The 23822-nt window shown below is 33.6% G+C and overlaps 2 protein-coding genes across 4 annotated transcripts in view; one reads left to right on the top strand and one right to left on the bottom strand.

Moving 5' to 3' along the window:
* Brf (Brf RNA polymerase III subunit) overlaps positions 1 to 23822 on the bottom strand; it is a 375147-nt gene that overhangs the window by 205081 nt on the left and 146244 nt on the right. The window lies entirely within an intron of this gene.
* lute (BTB/POZ domain containing protein 3 lute) lies at positions 958 to 22840 on the top strand. 2 transcript variants are annotated; one of them, XM_090406722.1, is made up of 3 exons: positions 958 to 1305; positions 8757 to 9213; positions 14175 to 22840. In XM_090406722.1, exons 1-3 carry the CDS (start codon positions 1239 to 1241, stop codon positions 15217 to 15219), a joined length of 1569 nt encoding a protein of 522 aa, XP_090262848.1. In that variant the 5' UTR covers positions 958 to 1238; the 3' UTR covers positions 15220 to 22840. The 2 variants fall into 2 exon arrangements, with proteins under 2 accessions (XP_090262848.1, XP_090262849.1); XM_090406723.1 differs by having other exon boundaries at positions 8772 to 9213.

Below are 23822 nucleotides of genomic sequence, written 5' to 3' on the forward strand. Positions count from 1 at the left end.
CCAAAGGCTAGTTGGGGTTAAAAAAGTTCTCCTAAACCTTCTGGGAATAAAATATGCCAATCAATTTCATTATTTACAAAATATGTAAAATCTCAGTCTCGACACTTATGCCTACTGATTAGGAACACAGCAATGTTTCTAAGTTTTATAAATTATTCTTACACTTAAACAGGATAGATGTTCTTGCTACAAAGCAGTCAGGTGTTTTTAAATTTGTTTTGATTTTTATAATGCCAACTCCAAAATCCCAAAAGTTAAGATATGGAAATTCCCCAGGCATTTGTGAGATAAAATATATGGAAATTCCCCAGGCATTTGTGAGATAAAATAGATAGTTTTATACATCAAAGTATGGGAAAAAAAAATAATGCAATAAAAAATATAAGGAGCTGGTTAATGTATTCAATAATAATAACAATTCGCTTCTTTTAAAATTACTGTTATTTCTTAAGTGCATTTGCAACAGTATTGAAAAAAAATTACTGATAATTTAGTTTGGCATCATCAAATTGCATTAATATGGAACACTAAAAGTGTCCTGGCAGTGCCATTACTAGGCGGGTGCACAAGCACAGTACTAAGCGGGTCTGAAATAGGGTATCAAAAAATAATCAGAATTATATTTTCATTTTCAAATTTTAAAATTTGCCTCTGTGGGGGCCGATTCCGTAACGTTTTGGTTTAAATTTAAAAATTAACCGATCTATTTCTATCGTATTTGTTTTTTTTTATTTTTCAAAAAAGAGGGGCAAAAATAAAATCTTGCACAAGGCCCACGAAAAGCTAGTTACGACACTATGTCCGTAACTAGCTTTATGGAGAGAAAACAACGTAGATAACCTATTACGATGGTAATAGTTTCCAGTTTGTCAACACTGAGAAAATTGTACACCAGACGGCGCTGCTGTTTGTAAAGAGTATAAAAACAAAAGTAAAATAAAATAAAAGGCGAAAAGAAAAGCGGGTCAAAATAATGCGTCTAAGTTAAGATTTCTTAGGAATGGAGCTATTTTATGTCATCTTGAATCTTTAAATGCAATTTTTGAGAGGCTAAACTTTCTTTCTAAATTATGACATATAAAGATAGTAAACGCGATGTTTAACTTATGATAACCTGAATTTTATGTATTTGAAATTTTATCTTGATTTCTTCAGATGTAAAATTGTATAGTTTTTTTTTGTTTTTTTTTTTTAAAAAAAGATAAAACATTGTTTGGTATACAACACGCAGAGATATAATGTCCGCGAAAACGAATAAACGTCGAGATGAAATGCATATAGCTGCAAATAAAACATTGATATTAGGTAAGCCTTTCCAGAAATATTCCTATTCAAATCCATTGGAGTTTATCAAAAATAAATTTTGATTAACCCAATGTTTAAAAGGTAAATGTGGATTTTCAAAATCCGTTTGTAGTTTGTCTCTTCTCTTTTAGAAATGAGATATATTTTCAGTAATGGCTAATATATGACCAATCGCATCCGTATACAGACAAGGTTGGGATGGGGGTAGGATTCATAACAGGCAACTATAATTAACTGAAGTTTGATGCGATTTTCTATATGCATACGCTATGACAGCCTATAGCAAGCAACTGCTTAGTTCATGTTATGTTCTTCTTGGTATCATTAAAAGAATAATGTATTTGTCGCTTAAGTTATAAGTTTTCGTAACTTTTAAATGACAGGGAAAAACATACCAGTAAAAGTTACTGGTAGAGCGCATTCATTTCAATTAGTATTGTAGTAACCACGGAATTCTGTTTTGGGAGCGAAGTATAATAATTGTCCAATATATTAATATCTATCACTCTTGTTCGACTGTTTACTTAACCATGAGAAAATATTCTAAATGAATAAGTTCTAGTTATAACTTGCGTTTATAACATGTTGATTATCATGTTTAAAGTTGAAATATAGGTAAACTAGATAGGTAAGGATTTTTAGTTTTATCTTATTGTTGCTTATTTTGATATACATACTAATAAATACAAGATGGAATATAGTATAGAAAGTTAAGCTTATCTGTAGATAACTTGGAAAACACTTTATACCATACTGGTTTTCCTAAACTAATTGTAAAGTTCTGTGGGGTTCTTCTGTAACTGTCCAAAAAATTCTTTTGTTTTTTAAATTCATGTTCAAATTTTAATGCTGACAGTTTTGAGTATAATGTGACATAATAGAACCATATTTAACGATCACATTTATAATTTGTTAAAAAAAATTAACTCAAAGGGAGGAGGTAATACTAGACTATATTTTAATGTACTCAGATATTATTAATGCACTTTAATATTTTTGCTAATGCAAACTTGAATGACAGTGCTTTTATTACTATCTAATGATTTAAAAATGACTTTAAAATAATAAGGTGAGAATTTTCTTACCAAGTTATTGCATTTTTAAATATTTCTTTATAACAAATGAGAAATCAAGGGAATATAGCATGGATTTGTGCTCGAGTTTTGTAAGAATGGAAAAGGCATATGACAAGGTGCCTACAGAAAAGTTTTTCAAAACTAGTTATGAGGTAAATGGAACATTATATAGAGCAATACATAATCTGTATTCAAGTTGTAAGTCAGAATTGAAGGAAATATAAGATGGTTTGATGTAAAATTAGGTGTAAGATAGGGGTGTACTCTCCACTCTTATTCATTATCTATATGGATCATATGAAAGAAAGCAGCATTAAACCTGATATTAGAATCAGAGAGAGAGATCAAACTTAACTCTTTGCTTTATACAAATGATGTATTCCTAAATACATCCAGTGCAAGTCTTCAGGATTCTCCAAGTAAGTTAAATAACAGCTATTGCAAATTTGCCAAGAAAAGCGGCAATAAAAACACCAAACTATGAAAATAGGTAGGAACATAGAAAACTTAGACTGTTGCAAGACACTTTAGTCTTACTTTTACCAATAGGAAACTTCAGTTGCATTCTCAATGGAGAACCTATTGAACAAGTAAAATATTTCAACTATTTAGGCACAATTTTCAGCGAAGATTGCTAATTACATATGGAAACAGCAACACTGGAATAAGCAAAGCTGGTATAGTGGGAAGCCAGTTGAATAAATGTATGTAGAATAAGAGATAAATTAGCCAAAACACTAAACTAGCTTTCAAGTTATGGAATTGAGATTTGGGTTAGAAATAATGCACTTGTTCAAAGACTAGAGACCATAGATATAAGAATACTGGGAAAAATTAAGGAAGTGAACAGATGGCATCAATGTCAGAATCATATTAAAAATGGAGATAATAGGGAACTTGACATTGTGAGCATTCAAGAATGTGTCAGCAGTGCTAATCTAAGGTATGGTCACTTAAATAGAATGGCAAAACAGCAGGAAAAAGACCTAGAAGAAGATCCAGGTCTAGGCAGATTGATTCAAACAGAAGTGTCCTAGAAGACTGAAATATTAGATATGACAGTATTGGAGTGCAGACAAGGAGTACATACATTAATTTGGAAGAAAATTGTTGGTAGAAGATTAATAATAATGTTAACTTAATAATTTAGTACTATCATAGTAGCCTGTGCACTCCTTTGAGGATACATATCAAGAAATTGATGATGAATATTCCTTGATACTTTTGATTCTGCAGTGGTCTTCATATTCCTTACCATCAAACAAAATTTTTTCTGTACAGATTAAATTGTATTCATTTATACTATGAAATTATTTTGTTTCTTGTTTTGTTGATTAATCTGTGGAATACTCAATATCATGCTTGGAGCTTCAGCTGTTTTGCTCACTTAAAGGACAGTCTTCCACTGTTTTTTTTATAGCGTTCTACAAATATTATTATGAGCAGTTATTCTGATAATCTTCAATGATAATGTTGAATTGCCAGCATTAAAAAAAAAAAAGGATAAGCCTCTGTGAGATGAGAGTTTGCCTTCTGAGAAGTATATCATATTTTTTGTAATTTTTAATGATATATAAATATATATATATATAGTGGCTCTTAAAGTTAAGTTTATCTTGTGTCATGCCAATTGAAAAACATGTACTAACATTCATACTAAACTTTTCTGGCAATTAGCTTTTTCATGCGGGACTACTTTATATAGCATACTTTATAAGCATTCTTCCCAATTTATACTTTATTGAGCCTAGAATATTACTTTTGGAAGTTTGATAGGTGTGTGTGATGAACAATTGAGTGAGGAATAGTTTTCTGTTCTCTATTTGCTCTCATCATTTCTCGAGTATTTGATTGGGTTTGACTCAGCAAACTACTATCCTATGCTGTGCCTTTTGCAGCTGGATCACTAGCTTTCTCTCTTGTCACTCATTTCAAGTCATGATGGATGGTTCTCTCTACTCAGATTTTCCCATGAATACAGGAATATAAATACTCCAGGGTTCTGTACTTTCACTGACTTCAAATCCTATTCCTTTGTTAATGACAGTACACTGCATTCCTCATTTAACAGATGTTAGATCCCCTAACTTTCAATAATACTAAGATATCCAAACATGAAACAGTTTCTCTTCTTGGACTAAAATATACCTTCAGCCTTCCTTGGCACATCTCAGCCATTGTTTTTGCAGCTGCCAAAAAACTCAGGTATATGGAGTGGCTTGGAAGAAAAAGTTTTTCCATTCAAGGCACTACTTCTCACTTGTATATATATTAACTGTATAAATCATCTCTATGATTGCTTGCTGTTATCCAAAAGAGTGCAATCCATTTAACTGATGATTCTTCTCATAGATCCCTCCATTCCTTCTCTCATAGATATGCAGTTTCTGCCTTATGCCTGTTCTACAAGTATTTTCATGGACAATGTGCCTGGCCACTATCATTCTCTTGCTTTCCTCCAAAACTGTAAGAACAAGACCTCTGTTTTTTGGATCATCCTCTCCTTATTGTCTTTCAACTGTTTAGAAAATATGTCAACAGATTCCTCCTTTCTTCTTAGCTTTTGCCCACATATGGCACTGACGTGCTGTAGGTCTTGCAACCAATTTTTGAGAGTGGGTCAGATATATGAATTGTTAATGAATCCCATATAGGGAATTTTTATTTTATCAGTCTAGGGTGTCAACAAAATAGATGGCAGATTGTTATTCTCTAAACACAACATTTCAATTATATATGAGAGAGATGTGCATGTGTGTATCCTGCTTGTAATTAGGCAAAAGGAGAGTTATTTAATAACCCGGTACCAATATTACTTAAAGGTAAACAATCCTATATAGGAATATTAAAATATATTAAATATGAATTTATAGTCTTACTTTTATACCTTATCCTTAATTGTCTAAAAACACCTCATTGATTAAAAAATTGACTGATATTATTAAAATGGGTTAAGAGAATCAAGAATTTTATTACTAGAATCTTAGAAAAGAATAGAGAGGAATGACATAAGACTGATATCATACTTATATTGGAACCAAACTGAAAACATAAAAATCAACAATGAACTATAATAAATTTAGTTTAATCCTTTATCCAAGTGTAAAGGATTACACTTGCACCTGAAGTATCTTCAGGACTAAGGCAACTCATTGTAAAGGTGGACTAAGCTCTCATCACTTGTCTTAGTATCTCCCATAATGCAAAGCACATCTCCTTGTGGACATGTATAATGCTATGCATTAAGGGAAGGGCCACTACCCAGACCGGTTTAACCTTTATTGAGGTCTTGTCAGTGGGAGCCAGACCCAGAGGTGGTGATACCAAAGTGGAAGTAATGGAGAAGTCATATTTACCTATATGAGTTGCCAAAAGGTGTCTCACCTTATTATTAAATTACTCTTGATTTATTATAGTCTAACCAAGTGGAAAAAACTTCCAACATCTTTCTCTAAATCCAGAGTAATTTAATAATAAGGTGAGACACCTTTTGCCAACTTGTATAGGTAAATATGACTTCTCCATTACTTCCACCTTAGTATCACCACCTCTGGGTCTGGCTCCCACTGATGAGACTTATTTGGACATAAATTTATTGCCAGTATACTAATAAATTATATTATACAAAAAATGTGTTATAAATTTTGTACAAATTATATTGCATTCGTTTTTAGCAAAAGTTAAAAATTTCCTAAAGATGTAGTTCATGTATAGTGCTTACAGTAAACTATGCAGAGACACATTTCAGTATGGAATATGTCCACCCCGAAATGCGATGCGGTTCGGGTTGGACGTATCGTACCATGCTGAGCACAGTGAGTCATAAGTTCTTGAGGCAAACTGGCCCGCTCATCCTTCAGAGAAAATATAAGGCCTTGTTTATTTTCTGGAGGGGAATTTTGAGCAGCATTGCATCCTGAATGTTTGAAATCTGGGAAGCATGCTGGCCACTTAATTTGATTAACACTTTGACTTTCCTCACACATACACTTTCTGCTAGAGCTATGTGATACATATGTTTCACAGGTTAACTTATTATTCCCAGTGGCCTGTGAAGATGGGAAAAAAATTAGTATTGCGGCAGTTAACATGTTAATATCCTTGGTCTCCAGAAGTATCTCCATTCTTCATTTACGAAGTGGGGTGGCATTGTCATACATAAAAATGATTTCTTCACCTAATATAATACAATTAAACATGGTGTTCACAAACTCCATTGCAATATTGTTCACCAGTCATAGTCCCTTTTTCCAGTACTTGTAGCTTGGTGCAGCCATTAAGCATAATGCCTCCCCACACCATGACCCTTGCACCACTATACCTATCCCTTTCATAATTTCATAAACATTATCGCAATGGTAAGCAGTACCACTTTCATTCCAGATCATGTGTCACCTAGAATCGAAGGAAAGACTAAATCGACTCTCATCTGTAAAGAGAGTATATTAGTCCATTGGTGTCTTGGTCCATTTTTAGGGATACAACGCCACTGAAAATATGCTGTACAATGAGCTGTGGATAAAGGGATACAGACTACAGGCCTTTGGGCATATAGGCTTACTTGCTACAGATGTCTTGCCACAGTTTGTTGAGATATCTACGTACCTGTGCTTGAATGGAGCCAACTTGCAAGCTGACCTAGTGTCAATTATATTTTGCTGTTATAACTAAAAATCCGTCTTCATGCTCTGTGATAGAGCAAGGGCGACATGTTAGCAAATGCCTGGAACACATTCCATTGGTTTGAATGCTGCCCAGAGCTTGGATATAACAGTATGTAAAATTCCAAATTCTCTGGCAATATTAGTGGCCTCTTTCAAATTTTCCAATAATTCTTCCCCATGTGAAATTATCTAGTGATGTCTTTGAGATATTAGAAGACATCCAAGTTTTCAAATTTATTCCTTCGTGAAAGGAGTTGCTTAGCGCAGTCTTGCCTTTTATCCCGTTGAGTGCTACCACGTGACTCCTTTGTGCGTGATTCGAAAATTTTAATGTGTACCCATGTTCTACTCAAAATCATCAGTTATACAAATTGCCACAAGCTGATTCATCTGAATTTGCAGTTGTAATCTTCAGACATAGAAAAAATAAATAAAATTCAGACTTACCAAACTTACATATCTTCACCTTTCATCCTCTGTGTGTTTTTGATAATTCAGCCTCTTTTAATATTTTCCAAGTGTTACAATTTGCAGGTATTCAATGGACTACATGCTTTTCTCACAATATCCCATGTGTTTTATATAAAACTGTCCATGTTTATCTTTTATACATTGCATGGGGATGCCTAACAACATGGGACTGTTTCTACTGTATGTGCTGCTTTAGTCTTAATACCTAGCCAAATAACTTGTGAAGAGTTGCACAGTTGTCTCTGGCCGTGCAACCTTTCTGGTTATGCTAATACAATACAAGTGAAATAGTTGTTTGATACATTGTGATAATGAAAATGTGGTCATTACATCTTTGGAAGAGAATGACATTGAAACTATTAACTATTCCATGCTCATCTCATCTAAACAAACTATGAAATGAACAAATACTCGACAGTTGCCAGTGTGTCAGGGATAATATCAAATTAAACTAGTAATCTTTCAGCATCTTCAAGAGATGTTGAAAGATATAGTAAAAGATTATTAACTAATGGATGCATCGTATCTTCAAGAGATGCAGTGCATTTTCAATTAATACAAAACATATCATATATCATTTTGCTTACTGTATCTTAGCTTATCGTAATGTTCACATGCTTGAGAAAAGAATAAAGGCAAGAATATAATTTATTGTTAAATGTAATTTACTTTGTAACCAAGTGGAAAAAATTGCTACACTATCTCATTCAAAGTGTTTTAATATGGTAATATACTGTTTTCTTGTTAGTGTATGGAAACATGACATATCATTGATTTAGCTCTCAATATCACCACAAGCCTATCTCCTGTTGATGAGATCCCTTTTCCTGTGTATCCCTATATAGTGACCCTTTCCATAATGCAAGGCAATATACACATCTGAAGGAAGTGTGCTGTACATTATGGGATACTAGAGCAATTTAAGAGTCATCTACCTCCATATACATGTAGCCTGTAGTAATATTACTTCAAGTGCTCATGTTCAGTTAAAACAAGAATATATCTTAAGTGTAATTTTACATTGTATGTCATATAATGCTTTCAAAACTATTACTGAATGATCTTAAATTAGCTATGTTTAGGGAATGAAAACTGGAATGGTCAAATGGAATAAATAATCAAATTGCCAATTTATATTATGGTATTTTTTTTCCTGCATTAACAAATATGTGAAGAAAATAGAATCATTTTAAGCATTTTTTGATAAGTAAAATTCATTCTTATATGTTTTTAACTGCAGTTTTAATTCCCCCAGGGAATGGAGCTTTGCCACCTTCCCCCACTAATGTTATCCAACAGCACCTTCCATCCCCTCCTCTTTGTGCTGCTTTGTGCCCATCACCACCATATAAAAGTCTGAATGGCTTGCCAAGCCCTACACATGTTACAAGCAATAACAGTAACAGTTCTAGTAATAGCATAACTGTAGGAGGAAATCAAACAGCTGACCCCAACTGGCAAGCAAGTAAAGTTACCATCTGTGAAAGAAATGCTGCTATGTTTAATAACGAACTAATGAGCGATATCAACTTTGTGGTTGGACCTCCTGGCTGTTCTTTAAGAATTCCAGCCCATAAATATGTTTTAGCTACAGGCAGTTCAGTTTTCTATGCAATGTTTTATGGAGGTTTGGCTGAGGACAAACGTGAGATTCAGATTCCAGATGTTGAACCTGCTGCATTCTTGACGCTACTGAGGTATGAAAACTTCATTGTAAATATGCAAAGATGTAAGCTTTGTTTAAAAAAAAATTGGTTTTATGTAGTTTGAAATGCATAAATGGATTTATTTATAAATCCAAACATTAGCAGAAGTTATTCAATATTTATATGCAATCTTATCAGGAAGTATTGCTATTTAGATAAAATGAAATTGTTTTATTAGAGAAAAAAAAATTACAATGACATTATACTTGTTAGTGCAACACTAACAAGTACAATATCACTTAATAATTAATATAATAATTCTCTCCCTCCTAGGTCATTGTATCTATTTCTTATTTTGATATATTCCTTTGTAAAGATTATTATGATTAAACTAGGACGCTTAATTAAAATTCATTGGGGAAGGTTTAACGAGATTGTTAGAATGTCTACCATCTCTGCACATGCTGTCCTTCTTTCTCAGCAGTGCATCTGCTCACCACATTACCCCAAACGTGATTCATATATCATTTGTTTTAAGGGAACATACCTACTAGACACACTTATAGATACTTTGACTTACACATGCAGAAAAAATATTACCTGACACCTCCAGGGAGTACCAAGACTTATTGAGGGAGGGCACCTACTTCTTTGTCTCCACCACTCAAGGCCACAAACTGCAACTACCATTATCATCTACACCAACGCCATCTACCACCCACCACCACTAGTATTTTCACAAACAGTCGCAAACATCCATGCTCACAGCAGGATTTGGACTCGCAGCCAAAAGGCTGCGGTTCCCTAAAAATCCCATGTTACTCCTCTTAACAAACTATTATATTTACGGCTATTTGCCTGCTTCTGTTTAGGAGTGCCCCAGTTTAAATGCCATTGGCTCTTTTCTCACAGATTCTTAGGGCATTGTAGATGTATATTTATTAATAAATATATGTTGCATAGAGGACAAGAAATTTGCACATACCTTTTTCTGGGTGTTGTGGCTCTTCTTCTTTTGCGTTGTCCAAACTACTGTGTGTGTGTGTGGGTGGGGGCAAGTGGGAGAATTGAAATAACAAATGCAAAAACCTGGGTTTTTTTTTTTGAATAACATATATATATATATATTATAAGGGATGGGCAGAGCATTTTTTATATATTTATGAGGTGGGAAAGGGTGAAAGGGGGTTGAAAACAGCAACTGATTTTTTGGAGGGAGGGGGATTCTGGGGCACTCCTAAACCGAAGCAGGCAAATAGCCGTAAATATAATACTTGCATATATCTTACCAGGAACACTCAGTAGAGAAATATCTCTGTAATTCTCACATTCAGTTTTATTCCCTTTTTTATATATGGGTACTATGAGAGTTCTGCTCCATGTATTATCTGGAATTCATCTCTCTGTCGAGGCCTTCTGAACTATGCAGTGCAGCCACTGTAAGACTTATACCTTTATACTTGAGCATTTCTGGTTGGATATCATCTACTCCAGCTGCTTTTCTACATTTCAGGCTTTTGATGGCTTTTATAGAAAAAGCCATCAAAAGCCTTTTTCTTGAAGTATGACGTATTCATACTTCAAGTATGGATACGTATTCCTGATCGCATGACTGGTCAGTGTTTTTTTACCACTGTGCTGTCACTGATTGTTTAATTTAGCAATTTGTTGAAGTAATTACTCCATACTTTAAGGATATCTTTTTCTCCAGTTTTCATGTCAACTTTATCATCTCTGATTCCTTTTACAGCACTCTGAAATGTGGTGGTAGTCTTGCCACCAGATTTCAAGTTTTGCAGTAGCTATATGTTAATTCAGAAAGCTTGATTAGCAAGTAGAATGGTTCATGATTTTAGCAGAGCTCTCATCATAATCACTTTATAAAATGAACTGTGTTATGTTCAGAAGGGGGGGGGGGGGGGAGATGTAGTGCACAAATAAACAATCCATGCTTCTGTTCAGGGGAATACTGTAGCTAGTCAGTGATCTGGATTCTGATGTCGTCTTTCTTATAGTGCCTTCAGGAAACTCCTCACGTGAAGAGGTCATTCTTTTTCTACTTTGCTGAGGACCATTTGAAGTCGCCAGGTTTTTTTTTTTTCCCTCCCTTCTTTCATTTCTTTTATCTCTATTCTTTAGAACAGCATATTTTATTCACCAGCTTACAAATTCACACATACAAAAGTTTATATATTAATACACGAATATCTTCTAGTCCTGAAGGCATTTCCCTCCCTCCTTGTCCTCAGTTTTGTTTGCTGCTAGTTATCAAAATTTAGTCTTTTGTGGGCAGAGAAAGCATTTCATTATTTTTGGTAGAACCATTTCTCATCCTCCCATTCTCTCCATCTATCTGTTAGATAAGTAAGGAATTAGAAAACCTAAAGGAGCAATCCTTTTCATGTTGGAAAAAATCTAGTTTAGATTTTTTCCATCACCTGGGTACAGCATTAAGGAATTATTCAAAATTAGATCCCTTCAGGTGCACTCATATTCATTGAGGACATCTTGCATACAACAGTTGAAACATATAAACACCAAACAAAACTTATGAAAATATACACCAGCTGCATATCAGAAAGAATCACTGAATTAAACTAAGTATTTTTTTTAATGAAATTTAAAAAAAAAAAAAAAATTAAAATCTGCTGCATTAGTTGTCAAAATTATACATGAAATAAGAACTTGAAAAATTCATTGCCCACATTTTGTCATAACGATCTACATAATTTGCTTGGTAAATGGGTTAAATGTGTTGCCAGAGGTGGTTATGAGTGTTACATTTGTGAATGAGTTTAAGGAGAGGTATGATAGATATTATGTAGATAATGGCTAGTGTGTCAATCTAGTCTCCTGCAATGAATCTTCTGACTCCATGGAGACACCCATATATAATATAGATCATTTTCCTTCATACCATGGAGCAAGAGCAGAAGCAATGTGTGGCTAGGAATATAATACTCTATGGGGAGAAGTAGGCCTTGTCTTGGTAATTTACTCAACAGTCGAGTTAGATAAAGGAATGGCTATATGATACTTCTGAACTTTGCATAGGAAATGGACCACACAACTATATAAGCAGCAGCAGCAGCAAATAGAGATATATGAAGTTGTTGACATGGATAGACACCAAGTAGTAGTAAGTTATGCGGAAGAGTTATGTACGAGAAGGCAAGCGATTACTGTATCTGCAGTCTTGCTATTTAATTTGATATAGGAAAGATTTGATTTGAGGAGTAGAATGAGTTGTTTGCTGATGGGGAAAAAATTGAGGAGGAAGAAATAGTTAATACAGATTGCCAGTAATGTTTTCGTGAGTGCTTTGTCCTTGAATCTGTGAATAACTATTAGTGTGGGCCTCTTACATCAAGTCTTCAGACTCTGTGGAAGTTCTTGTATAATGATAAGTTCTAGTAGATTGGCTGTTGTTCCAAGTACTGTCATGTTGTATCATAAATCATGTGTTGAGTGGTAAAGTCATATTGCAGGTGGGCTAAGGATTAGATAATCTGGAAATTCTACTACAGAGGCCAGATATGGCACTTTTTCACAGTACTTCATCTTTGGTGATTCAACTCACTAATGGGTCCCAACCTCATCAGAAGATTCTGTTTCTTATCGTGGTCCAGTGAGCTACTCTTCACATTTGGATTCCCAGATTTCTGGCATGGCTACTTCATCCATGCCTCTGAATAAATATGGTAGTGGTCTCACATCAATCAATGAAAATCTATCACGTAAAGATACTTAAATGGCTGTGCCACAGTGCGATTTGAATACACAGTCTGTGAATTGGGGATTAGAGACAACTCTCCACTCAATTAGCCAAGCCAGAAATTTAATTTAATTTTATTTTAAATATTAATTAAATATATTAATTCCATTTTAAAAAGTAGCTTAAAACACCTCAGCAAGTGTAAATAAATCGTTGGATTCTGTGCATTCAGTAAATTTTGGCTAACTCACCTTCAACTGAAAAGCAATCTGATATGAACACAGGTTTTTTAACCCCCCCCCCCACACACACAAAATGACCAAAGAACATACAATTAACAGCCATAATACACTGGCCCCATAGCCTTAGTACCTCTAACTGCCAGTTGGAGATACTCAGCTTCACAAATGTTTGGTGATGTAAATGATAAAGAAATTATGAATAACAAAGATTCAACATTATTTCAAAGCCAGATGTATGTAGAAACTTCAGAAGTTTTGAAATGTTGACCAGAGAGTTTATAAGAATACAGTCCTTGACATCAGAATTGCCTTAGCCTGCACTACTTAAAAGATACAAGAACTGCACTGTTGTTCATATATTTGCCCTTTATTAGTGCATTTGATAAAGATTTCACTGGCCTGACAGCCATTTTGAACTGGTTGGTTCTCCTCATTCAATAACAAAGCAATTCCATGTCAGTTTTATTTTTCATAAGCGAACTATCATATACGTCAGACAAGTTGTAGCTCACTAGCCATATGATTATGGATACAAGTGTCATACCAATATATAAGTGCTGCAGAAGGAAAGGATCTCCACCAGTGATCACAGAATTGCTTTTTGATACATTTTATGATGAATAGTCTTAAAAAAAAAGTCCATGGCACATTTCCTGTCAGAAAATCAAAGTACATAGTGTTGATGGGATGTGACCAGATCAGACTACCTGATATTAACTCAACTGAACTGTGGGTCTGAGATGGGTAGGCCGATGAGAAATTCTGTGAAGGCTGTGTTTCCTGACATTTAAAATGTTATATAGGAGGAGCAGCACAATATTCTTATTGAAATATGTTATGCACAAGGGATATAGTAATGGGGGCTTTAGATGGCATATTTATAGTCAAAGGTAGGCTTGTAGCATCTTAAAAATATATGCAACTCCATTTTTGTGACAGTCATCTGTCTAAATCTTTCAGAAATTTAATGCACATTTCCAGACACACATACAAAATATTATTTTTATTTTATATATCATTTGAATTGTAATATAATTGGTTTATTTTCTTTTCAGATATCTTTATTCTGATGATATAAAACTTGAAGCAGACAATGTACTAGCTACGCTTTATGCAGCAAAGAAATATCTAGTTCCCCATTTGGCTCGTGCCTGTGTTTCCTATTTGGAAACAGGTCTTTCTGCAAGAAATGCATGTGTGCTGCTGAGTCAAAGCCAGCTCTTTGAAGAACCAGATTTGATGCAGCGATGCTGGGAAGTCATTGATGCCCAGGCTGATTTAGCCCTTGCTTCTGATGGATTTGTTGATATTGATTACAGTACTTTAGAGTCAATTCTAACACGAGAAACAATTAACACAAAAGAAATTATTTTATTTCAAGCCACTTTAAATTGGGCTACTGTTGAGTGCATTAGACGTGATCTTGAACCAACAACAGAGAATAAAAGAAGAGTGTTAGGAAAAGCTTTATATCTTCTTAGAATACCTGCTATGACTCTAGAAGAATTTGCAAATGGACCCGCTCAATCTGGAATTCTCACGCTACATGAAACAAGAGACATTTTCTTGCATTTTACTGCAGTTAAGAAACCACCACTTGCATTCCCTACCAAGCCTCGAATTGGACTAAAGACCCAGTTGTGTCATAGATTCCAGTCATCGGCCCACAGAAGTAATCAGTGGCGATACAGAGGAAGATGTGATAGTATTCAATTCTGTGTAGACAAGAGAATATTTATAGCAGGTTTTGGTCTCTATGGATCAAGTAATGGAGCAGCTAATTACACAGTAAAGATTGAACTGAAACGCATGGGTAAAATTTTAGCTGAACACAGTACTGAATTCTTTTCTGATGGTTCTAGTAATACTTTTCATGTTTACTTTGAGCATCCAATTCAAATTGAAGCAGAGACATTTTATACTGCTTCAGCTATCTTAGATGGAGCTGAACTGAGTTATTTTGGACAGGAAGGAATGAGCGAAGTAACAATTGGATGCGTAACATTCCAGTTTCAGTGTTCTTCTGATAGTACTAATGGAACAGGTGTACAAGGTGGACAAATACCAGAGCTAATTTTTTATGGTCCCCCAAATCCATAAAAAATCTTCATTGGAATTTTTTTTTTGTCTGTGGTATTATCACAAATAAAAATTAATAAGATACTGTAACTCAGTCTCTACATAACTTATATTGTGAGATCAGGGAACACAATTTTTTTTAATATTTGAGAGATGCATCTCAAAGTCCAAATTATAGATGTTTGCTTTTTTTTTTTGGTTATATTAAAAACTGTTGGGAGCACCCCCCCCCCCTCTTCAGCATTGTACTAGTCCTCTTGTCCATTTGCTGGATCAAGGAGAATTAAGTTACACTATGTTGAGTTGTATACATTCAGTCCTGCTTTATCCACGCAGCGATATAAAACTATGTATTTTAAGTAGTTTGTATGAAATTGCTCAACATCTACACATTTAAAAATGTGTAGATGTTTTTTTTTTAAATGTGGTTTAAATTACCCATCATGTAAGCACATGATCATTGAAATGTTTTTTTTTACAAAATATAAATTAAATTTTAAGTATTTTGTAAAGTATATATCCTGTTATGTTTTTCATGTGAAACATGATACTAAAAGTAGTATAAATGATAGTAGATATTTAAGTAATCCAGCCTGTACAAGGTGAGTAATGCATGTTATCTTACATTGAATGATTAAAGTATTTAGGTTTGTATGGTGCTCCATTCTATATGCTAGAAAAGAAAAAAAAAATTTTTTTACTGTGGTTATATCAGTTGCTTGAATATCATTTTTGTTTAGGTGGTTATTGGAACTTTCCAGATCCCCCCCCCATAGAATTTTTTTACATTTAAAATAAAAACAAAATTTTAAAAAAAATCAAAGATTATAGTGTAATTTATTCAGAAAATAATGTAAAGTAAAAAGATTCCCATTTACCAACAATGCATCATGCGCAGTAGCAACAGCGTATTCAGCAGCAACCTCCCTCTGCATTCGGCACGTATCTTTAACAGTTCCTCTGTTGATTTTGTGTTGAAGAAATAGGTTGTGTATTTAGTGTTAAATAATTCGTGATATTTTGTGTGACATGGCCCTACATGCCCAATCAAAAAACCTAGTGAAGAATCGCAGAAAAAGAGATGAGCAACTGATCTTGAAAGGAAGTTGCAAGTTATAAAGCAATATGAAGCTGGTAAGAGTGTCAATGTGATCGCACATGACTTCAGATGGTCTCATTCTACAGTGATGACCATTTTGAAAAAATAAGGATAAAATCGTAGAAGCTGTGAAAGGATCAGCTTCCATTAAATCGACGATAGTGCAACGACAAGGTCCTATTGCTGATAGGAAAAAGCTACTTGCATCATGGATAGAGGACCTGAACGAAAATGGCATACCCTTTAGCACTAGTATCTGAAACGAAAGCGCATACCCCTTAGCATGACCATAACTGCTAAGGCACTAAGTATCTTCAACATGTTGAAGGAGAAAGCAGGGTCCCCAATTGTTGACTACAAATTCAATGTTTCTTCCGGTTGGTTCATGAGATTCAAGCAGCATTTTGCGCTGCATAATTTGAAAATGTATGGTGAATCTACAAGTACCAATAAGAAGGCTGCCAAAGATTTTGTGGAGAAATTGGATAAAATTATTACGGAGGAAAATTATTTGCCACAGCAAATTTTTAATATGGATGAAACCTTCCTGTTTTGGAAAAAAATGCCTGAGCAGACATTCATCCACAAAAAACTAAAAGCTATGCCTGGTTTCAAAGCGCTTAAAGATCACATTACAATTCTGTTAGGGGGGAGTGGGTAAAGTGGCTGGATATAAACTGAAACTATTTGTTTCAGTTTATATCCAGCCATTTGTGAAATGGCACAATGAGAATCCATGAGCCTTCAAAAACATTAGGAAGCATATGCTTCCAGTTCATTATCGGGGCAATATGAAGTCGTGGATGCCTTAATCGACTGTTATGCAAGTGGAATGGAAAGCTATTGTGTGAAAGAAAAGGTAGAATTTAAAATTTTGTTAATTCTAGATAATGCTCCAGGCCATTGTGTTATATTGGTGATCTTCACCAAGTTCAAGGTCATGTTCCTCCCTCCAAACACTACTTCATTGATCTAACCGATGGATCAGAGAGTTCTTTCAGTGTTTAAGTCTTATTATCTATGGAGAACGTTTTCACAAGCCATTTCTGCTATTGAAGGAAAATTATCAGACTCTCATGCAATTCTGGAAAGCATTGAATATTTATCATGATATTGCTGTGACTTGGGACGAAGTGACCTCTCAATGTATGAGTGGCATATGGAAAAAGACAAAAAGGTTTGTGCACAATTTTGGAAGTTTTGAAAAAATGAAGACCTTTGTAAAATTGAGTGAAGAAATAGTGGATCTAGCAAACAACCTGAATCTTGAAGTGAATGATGACATAATTGAACTCATAGTAAGTGGCCCTGAAGAGTTGACCAATGAAGAATTGGTCGAACTGGAGAAACGTGTGCCAAAAAAGGAAAACAGGAAGAGGTAGTTAAACAATTCATATTGAAGGGTCATGCAGAAACATTCACTGCAGTTAGCAATGTTCTCAAAATGCTGAAGACATGAACCCCAATGTTGAATGCTACTTATTAGTAGAAAAGAAAGTACATGATGTACTTGCTGAAAAGAAGAGGAATAAGCAGAGCATATTGGACATTTTCATAAAAAAAAAAGTTATACCAGAAGAGCCACAGCCTGGTCCTTCACATAGGGAAGGTAATGAAGATGATTGTGGAGGAAGATTTGGGTGATTATTCCCCTGTTTTATAGTGGCAGTAACACAGAGTACAGTTTTATAAGGTTCAAAAATTAAAATGAGAGTATACTTATTAGTGAATTCCCTAACCCCCTATAACTCTGTTGATTTAATGTATCAACTTACGTCCTGCCGTCTGGAACAGAACCCCGCCATAAGTCAAGGAATGACTGTATTTCGTTTTTCCTTCCTTATACACACACACACACACACACACACACACACACACAAGGAACATTCACTTTCATGAGTATGTGCTAGTAAAAGGTCGATAAAAGCACAAATTGCTTTTTTTAGATAAATCAGAATATTTATCTCTTAAGTTGCTCCAAAATTTAAAGACACTGCTAAATTTTTTCATTTAATCGACTATCTGATATTAAATTGATCATATTTTCAAGTTGCTAATTTGGATGGTTCATGTGTATACTTTTATGATTTGAATGTGTTTGAGTAGGTACTACTTTGCTCCTCTCCCCCCCCTTTTTTTTGAGATATCTTCAATTACAACACAAGTAACTCATTCCATATTTATTTACTTCGATCTGTCTTGTCAATTTTCCATACCAGTGGAAAGAATGAACTATCGACACTTTTCTGTAAAACGCCCTTTCAGTCAATGATCTGTGAGGGATTCTTATATTATTACTTTAAATTTTGCACATAACATTTTAAGTAATGTACTAAGAATATGACAGATTTACAAAAGCCTGTGCAGCACCCATCCACTTCTATTCTAACATTTGTATCAGATGCACAATGACTATTACTGGTGCAATATCACATTGTGAATACAGGTGGTGTGGGTGAATATATCATGTGACATCACTTGAAAATGTGACTCAAAGACAATGTCATGTTATATATCTAGAAGCAGTTAATGCAAAAAAAAGTAATAAAACATTTCTGTTAATTCTTGGCTCTTAAGTATGAATAAAATCACACTTTGCAGAACACTATTTGGAAAACATCACACTTTGCAGAATACTATTTGGAAAACACTGCTTTAACGTAACAATCCAGATCAAATTGCCCTGTTTTTTTTTTTAATCGTGTGGAATACAGTGTGGCTTACCACGAGTAAAATTTCAATGCATTTGTCAGATGAATGCTAACTATTCCATTATCCTAGATAGTACCATCACTTGTTCAGAGTATTCTCGTGTCCTCTAGTGTGGCAGGTTTCATTTCTAGCAGAATAACACTTCATAGTGCAGCTCGAATAATTATGTATTATAATAATTACGATTGGAATTATCTTAATTTAAATTTTGTTTAGGATGTGAGGAATATTTATTGAGAGCTTTCTCAATTAGTCTTATATTCAGGTTGGCAAGGGTTTTCTTCTTCCTTGCAAAACAAATTGATCAGAGAATACACACAAATTGTCAAACAATACATTTGTCAAATAGCCATGCATATGATCAACAATTCTCAATTCTGAAATAAATTGTACATGGTAATCATGTCATCTAGAATTGCAGAATTATTATTATGATTATATGGTTGATTTGTATTTAGATTCATAAGTGATGTCTTTCTTATTCTTGAAAAGCATAAGTACATTAGTTGTATAGCATATCTGTTTAAATCTTCATAACTCAGAAGGTGTTATAAAGCATAAATGGACTTATGAAAGATGATGGTATTTATATAAGCAAATGTGTTATTTTATATGACCAGGAAAAAACTATTCTATTTCTACTACAATCCATCTATCAAGCTTCCTTTGATTCATGCAATACAATTCACATTCAAATTTAAAGTAGAGTTTTCTAAGTATATACATATACCTAAAGACTATGGCTTATTTAATGTGTATATGTTTTCTATTTAAAAATTAATACTGTAATGTGTATATATAACTAAAATTGGATCATACTTGTAAAATAAAGTATATATGCACAACATGAAGTCTTACAAATTTTGCTTGTAACTGCAGCCATTTATCAGTTTCTGTATGAAATCAAGAAAGAAAGAAAACGAAAAAATATCTGTTGAAGAATGAATGTTATTATAATGAATTAAATTTATTTTTATATTTCTGAGAATATACAGTAGTTGTGCATTTTCACTTACAAGTAAATGCCCCTTTATTATTGATATTATTTGTGGTAATGCTATCATCACAAATATTTGTGGGATGTTGATGCTAATTGGCATTTCACTAATAACTGAACACAATTAGATGTACCACTTAACTTTTATCAACGTATCTCAGTCCTCCATTGACGTGTTTTACAAGCCTTTCATGTTCTGTTTACCACCTTAGATTAGTCCTGCCCACATATCTTTCAGCACTAGTAATGCATGTTCTTTTCTCATATCTTTATTTTTTAATAAGGTTGTGCTATTGATGCCAGCTGTTTACTCTCCTAATTTCCCTTGGATATGAGGGAAATTAGGAAAGAACACTCATCTGTTATCTCAAACCTTGGATTAACTGTTTCTAATACAAACCAATCCATGAGTTATTTTTTTTTTACTTTTGTAAGCTTGGCTTTTTTCATTGATTTTTCTCTTGTTCCACATAATTGAATTACTGGTTCCCAATCAAACCGCAGCCTTACTTTGTTATTATTTTTTTAAATTTGCCTTGTTTGTTAGAAAACTGTAACAGCAATTATTTACTTTGGCTAGATACTCTTGAAGACTTTTAGCAGATGTTCTTTTGAGATCAAAAGAATATATGGTTGATATAAGGCATTTGCCTAAATCCAGTTTTCTTCAGTTTTTCCTTTGACTATTTTTTCTTATTCTTCACTTAATATACTTTCATAAATCTTTCTTGGAATACTCAACAAATAGTTAATAATTCTCTCGTTCAGTTTATATATATATATTGCTACAATGAAAGCTCCAGTTACCTGGGATTCAACCTTATGATCATAACTTGTGGACTGTAGTGTAGCCATTGCAAAACTTTTGTATCACTATATTACATTTTAGGTGGAATATAATCTATAACTAATTTTCCACATGTCTAGTTTTTAATGTTTTAAACTCAAATATTACTATTGGGACTGTTCAAGGGTTAAAGCTCCATAACCCAGAGAGGGCCTTCAAATAGCCCACAGAAACGCAGTAAACTGACCAGTGCTTCTAAACTAATGTCTTTACCCTCATAGTGTACTTTATTATTAGGCATCCACCTGGATCTGAACAACTGAGAATGGACTTGCAGTTTGGAACCAGGCATATGTTCCCGGCTATGATGCTATATCATGGCAGCATCATAGCTGGTGAATCAATTAAACAAGGCCCCCTGCTGTTATTGTCAGGGAACTAGGGTAAACAGTGAAAAATTGGCTACTGATACCAAACAGAACTGCAAATGGCATTAACATAAATAGCATCAATCAAAAATACCATCTCAGTATAACTGATTTTACTTAAACAAGATGTAATGTTCAGGCAGCAGTGATCAGAGAAAGAACAGCATAGCTATAGTATTCAGCACTAAACATGAGCATTTAGAAATATAAATAAAATTTCAAATAGTTATCTGGGCAAATTTTATAATCAGACGAAATTTATTTGTGCCTATGGTTCCATAGAAGGTTCTAGTAAGGAAAAAATTTTAAGCTCAGTGGCATGACTCCAGAAATACCATTTAAATCCACTGGTTGCAACAAAATTTTATTCACCTATAGTATAGATTTCTAAAGGGTGTCTGTGTGTAATATATATATGAATACAGAAGATCTTTAATAGAATTTAGAACAGCCAAGTTCAAATTATATGTAATAATTTGTAGGGCTTGACATGGCTCTCTATTTTGCCACCAGCTTTTTTTTTATTTTTTTATTTTTTACCTCAACATGTTACATTCTACATGTCTTCCACTACCTGCTAATCAATTACTTAATGACAAGAAGAACTTGATCTATTCTATCAAAGTACACTGCATCTGAATTTTGGAGAGGAATATGTAAATAAATGCCTCCTCCAATTTTTATTAACACATCTCATATAATGGATGAGCTCTTCTTTGCAATATCTAGATGGATCTTCTAGATTATAGAAAACTCTCTACTACTGGAGTCTTTGATTTCCATAACTCATTTTTATTTAACATCGTCAGTAACTGACAAATTCTTTACATTTCACGTCATTTTGATAGAAGTCATCCTTCTGTGGAAAGCAGTTCGGGATATGTTTCTCAGGAGATTTCTGACCAAGTCTAAGTCGCAGCATTTTTTTTATGGAAATGGACTTGCAGACCTTGTAGTAATCTAGAGTGAGCAGTCCCAGGATATTTTTTTATACATTACAGAATGCAACTAAAGAGTGTAGTTCATATTTTCTTTTATTTATTATCCATAATGAAAAGTGAATTTATATAACTTATCTGTAAAAAATAATTCATTTGGAGAGAAAAGTAATAATGTTTGCGAAATCAACAGAAAATGGCCAACGCTAGCAACAGAGCCAGATTAACTTTTTGTGGTCCAGTTTTCAGCTTGTCTTTGCAAGATGATGTTTTTTAAATAACACTATTAAAAAGTCTTCATCATGTATGTTCAAGCATATAACTACAATAAGCTAATGTTGTGAATTGTGAAAATAAGCTTATGCCATTACAACTGCATACTGACTTTACATCTTGTATTACAGAGGGCATCGGGAGAATTACAGTTAGCAGTGAACCAAATGAAAATTGTCTTGTTAAATTAATTTTGAAGGGCATCTCTGATTTCTATAAGAATTAGAATGCCTTTCAAGTTATACAAATAAAATGTTTGATAATATTTGACTATTTATTTCAAAAATAATCTGCCCATGCAGGGTAGGCTTTTGCTTTATAACAAAGGGTGAGATAAATAGTGCTATGTTTTGTCATAGATTGGAAACATCTATGTTACTTTAATGGTGAGTAAAGTAATTATTGTAACACGTGTGTTGTGTCCATAAATTCTTCACTATGAAGTCATAGATTGGAATTAGTTAACATTTGGGAAATAATTGCAAGGTATCTTTAGGGACAAACAGTCTACGAAGGAATTAAATCAATTACATCATAAGATACTACCTATATGCAAAAGAATATTGAGGCTTTGAGTTAACCTCTGATCATTATATGGTATTGAAAAAAAATTCAATTTAAATCAAAATGGCTAAAAATAAATGAAGTGGAAAATAACTGTCAACTGAGTTACCAAATTTCTTCATTATGAGATCTCCATAGTAGGCAACAATATCAGAAATGTACAATAGAACAATTTTGTTCTGTAAAAAATTTCTAGAAAAGGATATATCTAAAGTTACAATCCAAAACCTATAAAATACAGAACAAAAAAAGGTAAAAATACAAACAGTAGAGTTAGAAAAATGGGTAACTTATTTGATGGTGATAAAAAAATAAAACTTTATATAACAATGAATGATCTAACAGAAAATATTACAGTATCAGAACTAAAAAATATAATAACAAGAAAAATAGGAACACAACAGGAGAAGACAATATAAACATAGAACTATGCAAAAATGCAGGTGAAAGATTCTTGAAATTCTTTAACATGGTCTGAATTTCTGGAAAATCTCTCAAACTCTTTTGAAAAAACAAAAATAACTGCAAGGTATAAAATATATGCAGGAGTATACAATACTGTTTAGTTTCTCTTTTAAAAGGACAAACTATTAGAACAGAATGGATCCCGAAAAGGCCGATGTTGCAAAGATTATTTTTATTTTAAAGTTACTAATCAAAAAAGAGAAGAGAATTTCAGAAAGAAACAAATGGCCTTCATTGATTATGAAAAAAGCCTTTGATAAAAATTAATAGACAAAACCAATCTAAAGATACCAAAGCAGATCTTGCAGTCTATTCGAAAAATATATATAGGAAATAAAACAGCAGCCAAATTAGAACAAAT

The sequence above is a fragment of the Typopeltis vanoorti genome, chromosome 17 (genome assembly GCF_054136105.1).
Source record: "Typopeltis vanoorti isolate ZY-2024b chromosome 17, IOZ_Tvanoo_1.0, whole genome shotgun sequence".
Lineage (NCBI taxonomy): Eukaryota > Metazoa > Arthropoda > Arachnida > Uropygi > Thelyphonidae > Typopeltis > Typopeltis vanoorti.

Coding starts and splice junctions, on each gene's coding strand:
- lute (XM_090406722.1), top strand. CDS start 1,239: ATGTCCGCGAAAACGAATAAACGTCGAGATGAAATGCATATAGCTGCA. Junction 1,306..8,756: donor AAATAAAACATTGATATTAG/GTAAGCCTTTCC, acceptor TTTTAACTGCAG/TTTTAATTCCCCCAGGGAAT. Junction 9,214..14,174: donor GCATTCTTGACGCTACTGAG/GTATGAAAACTT, acceptor TTTTCTTTTCAG/ATATCTTTATTCTGATGATA.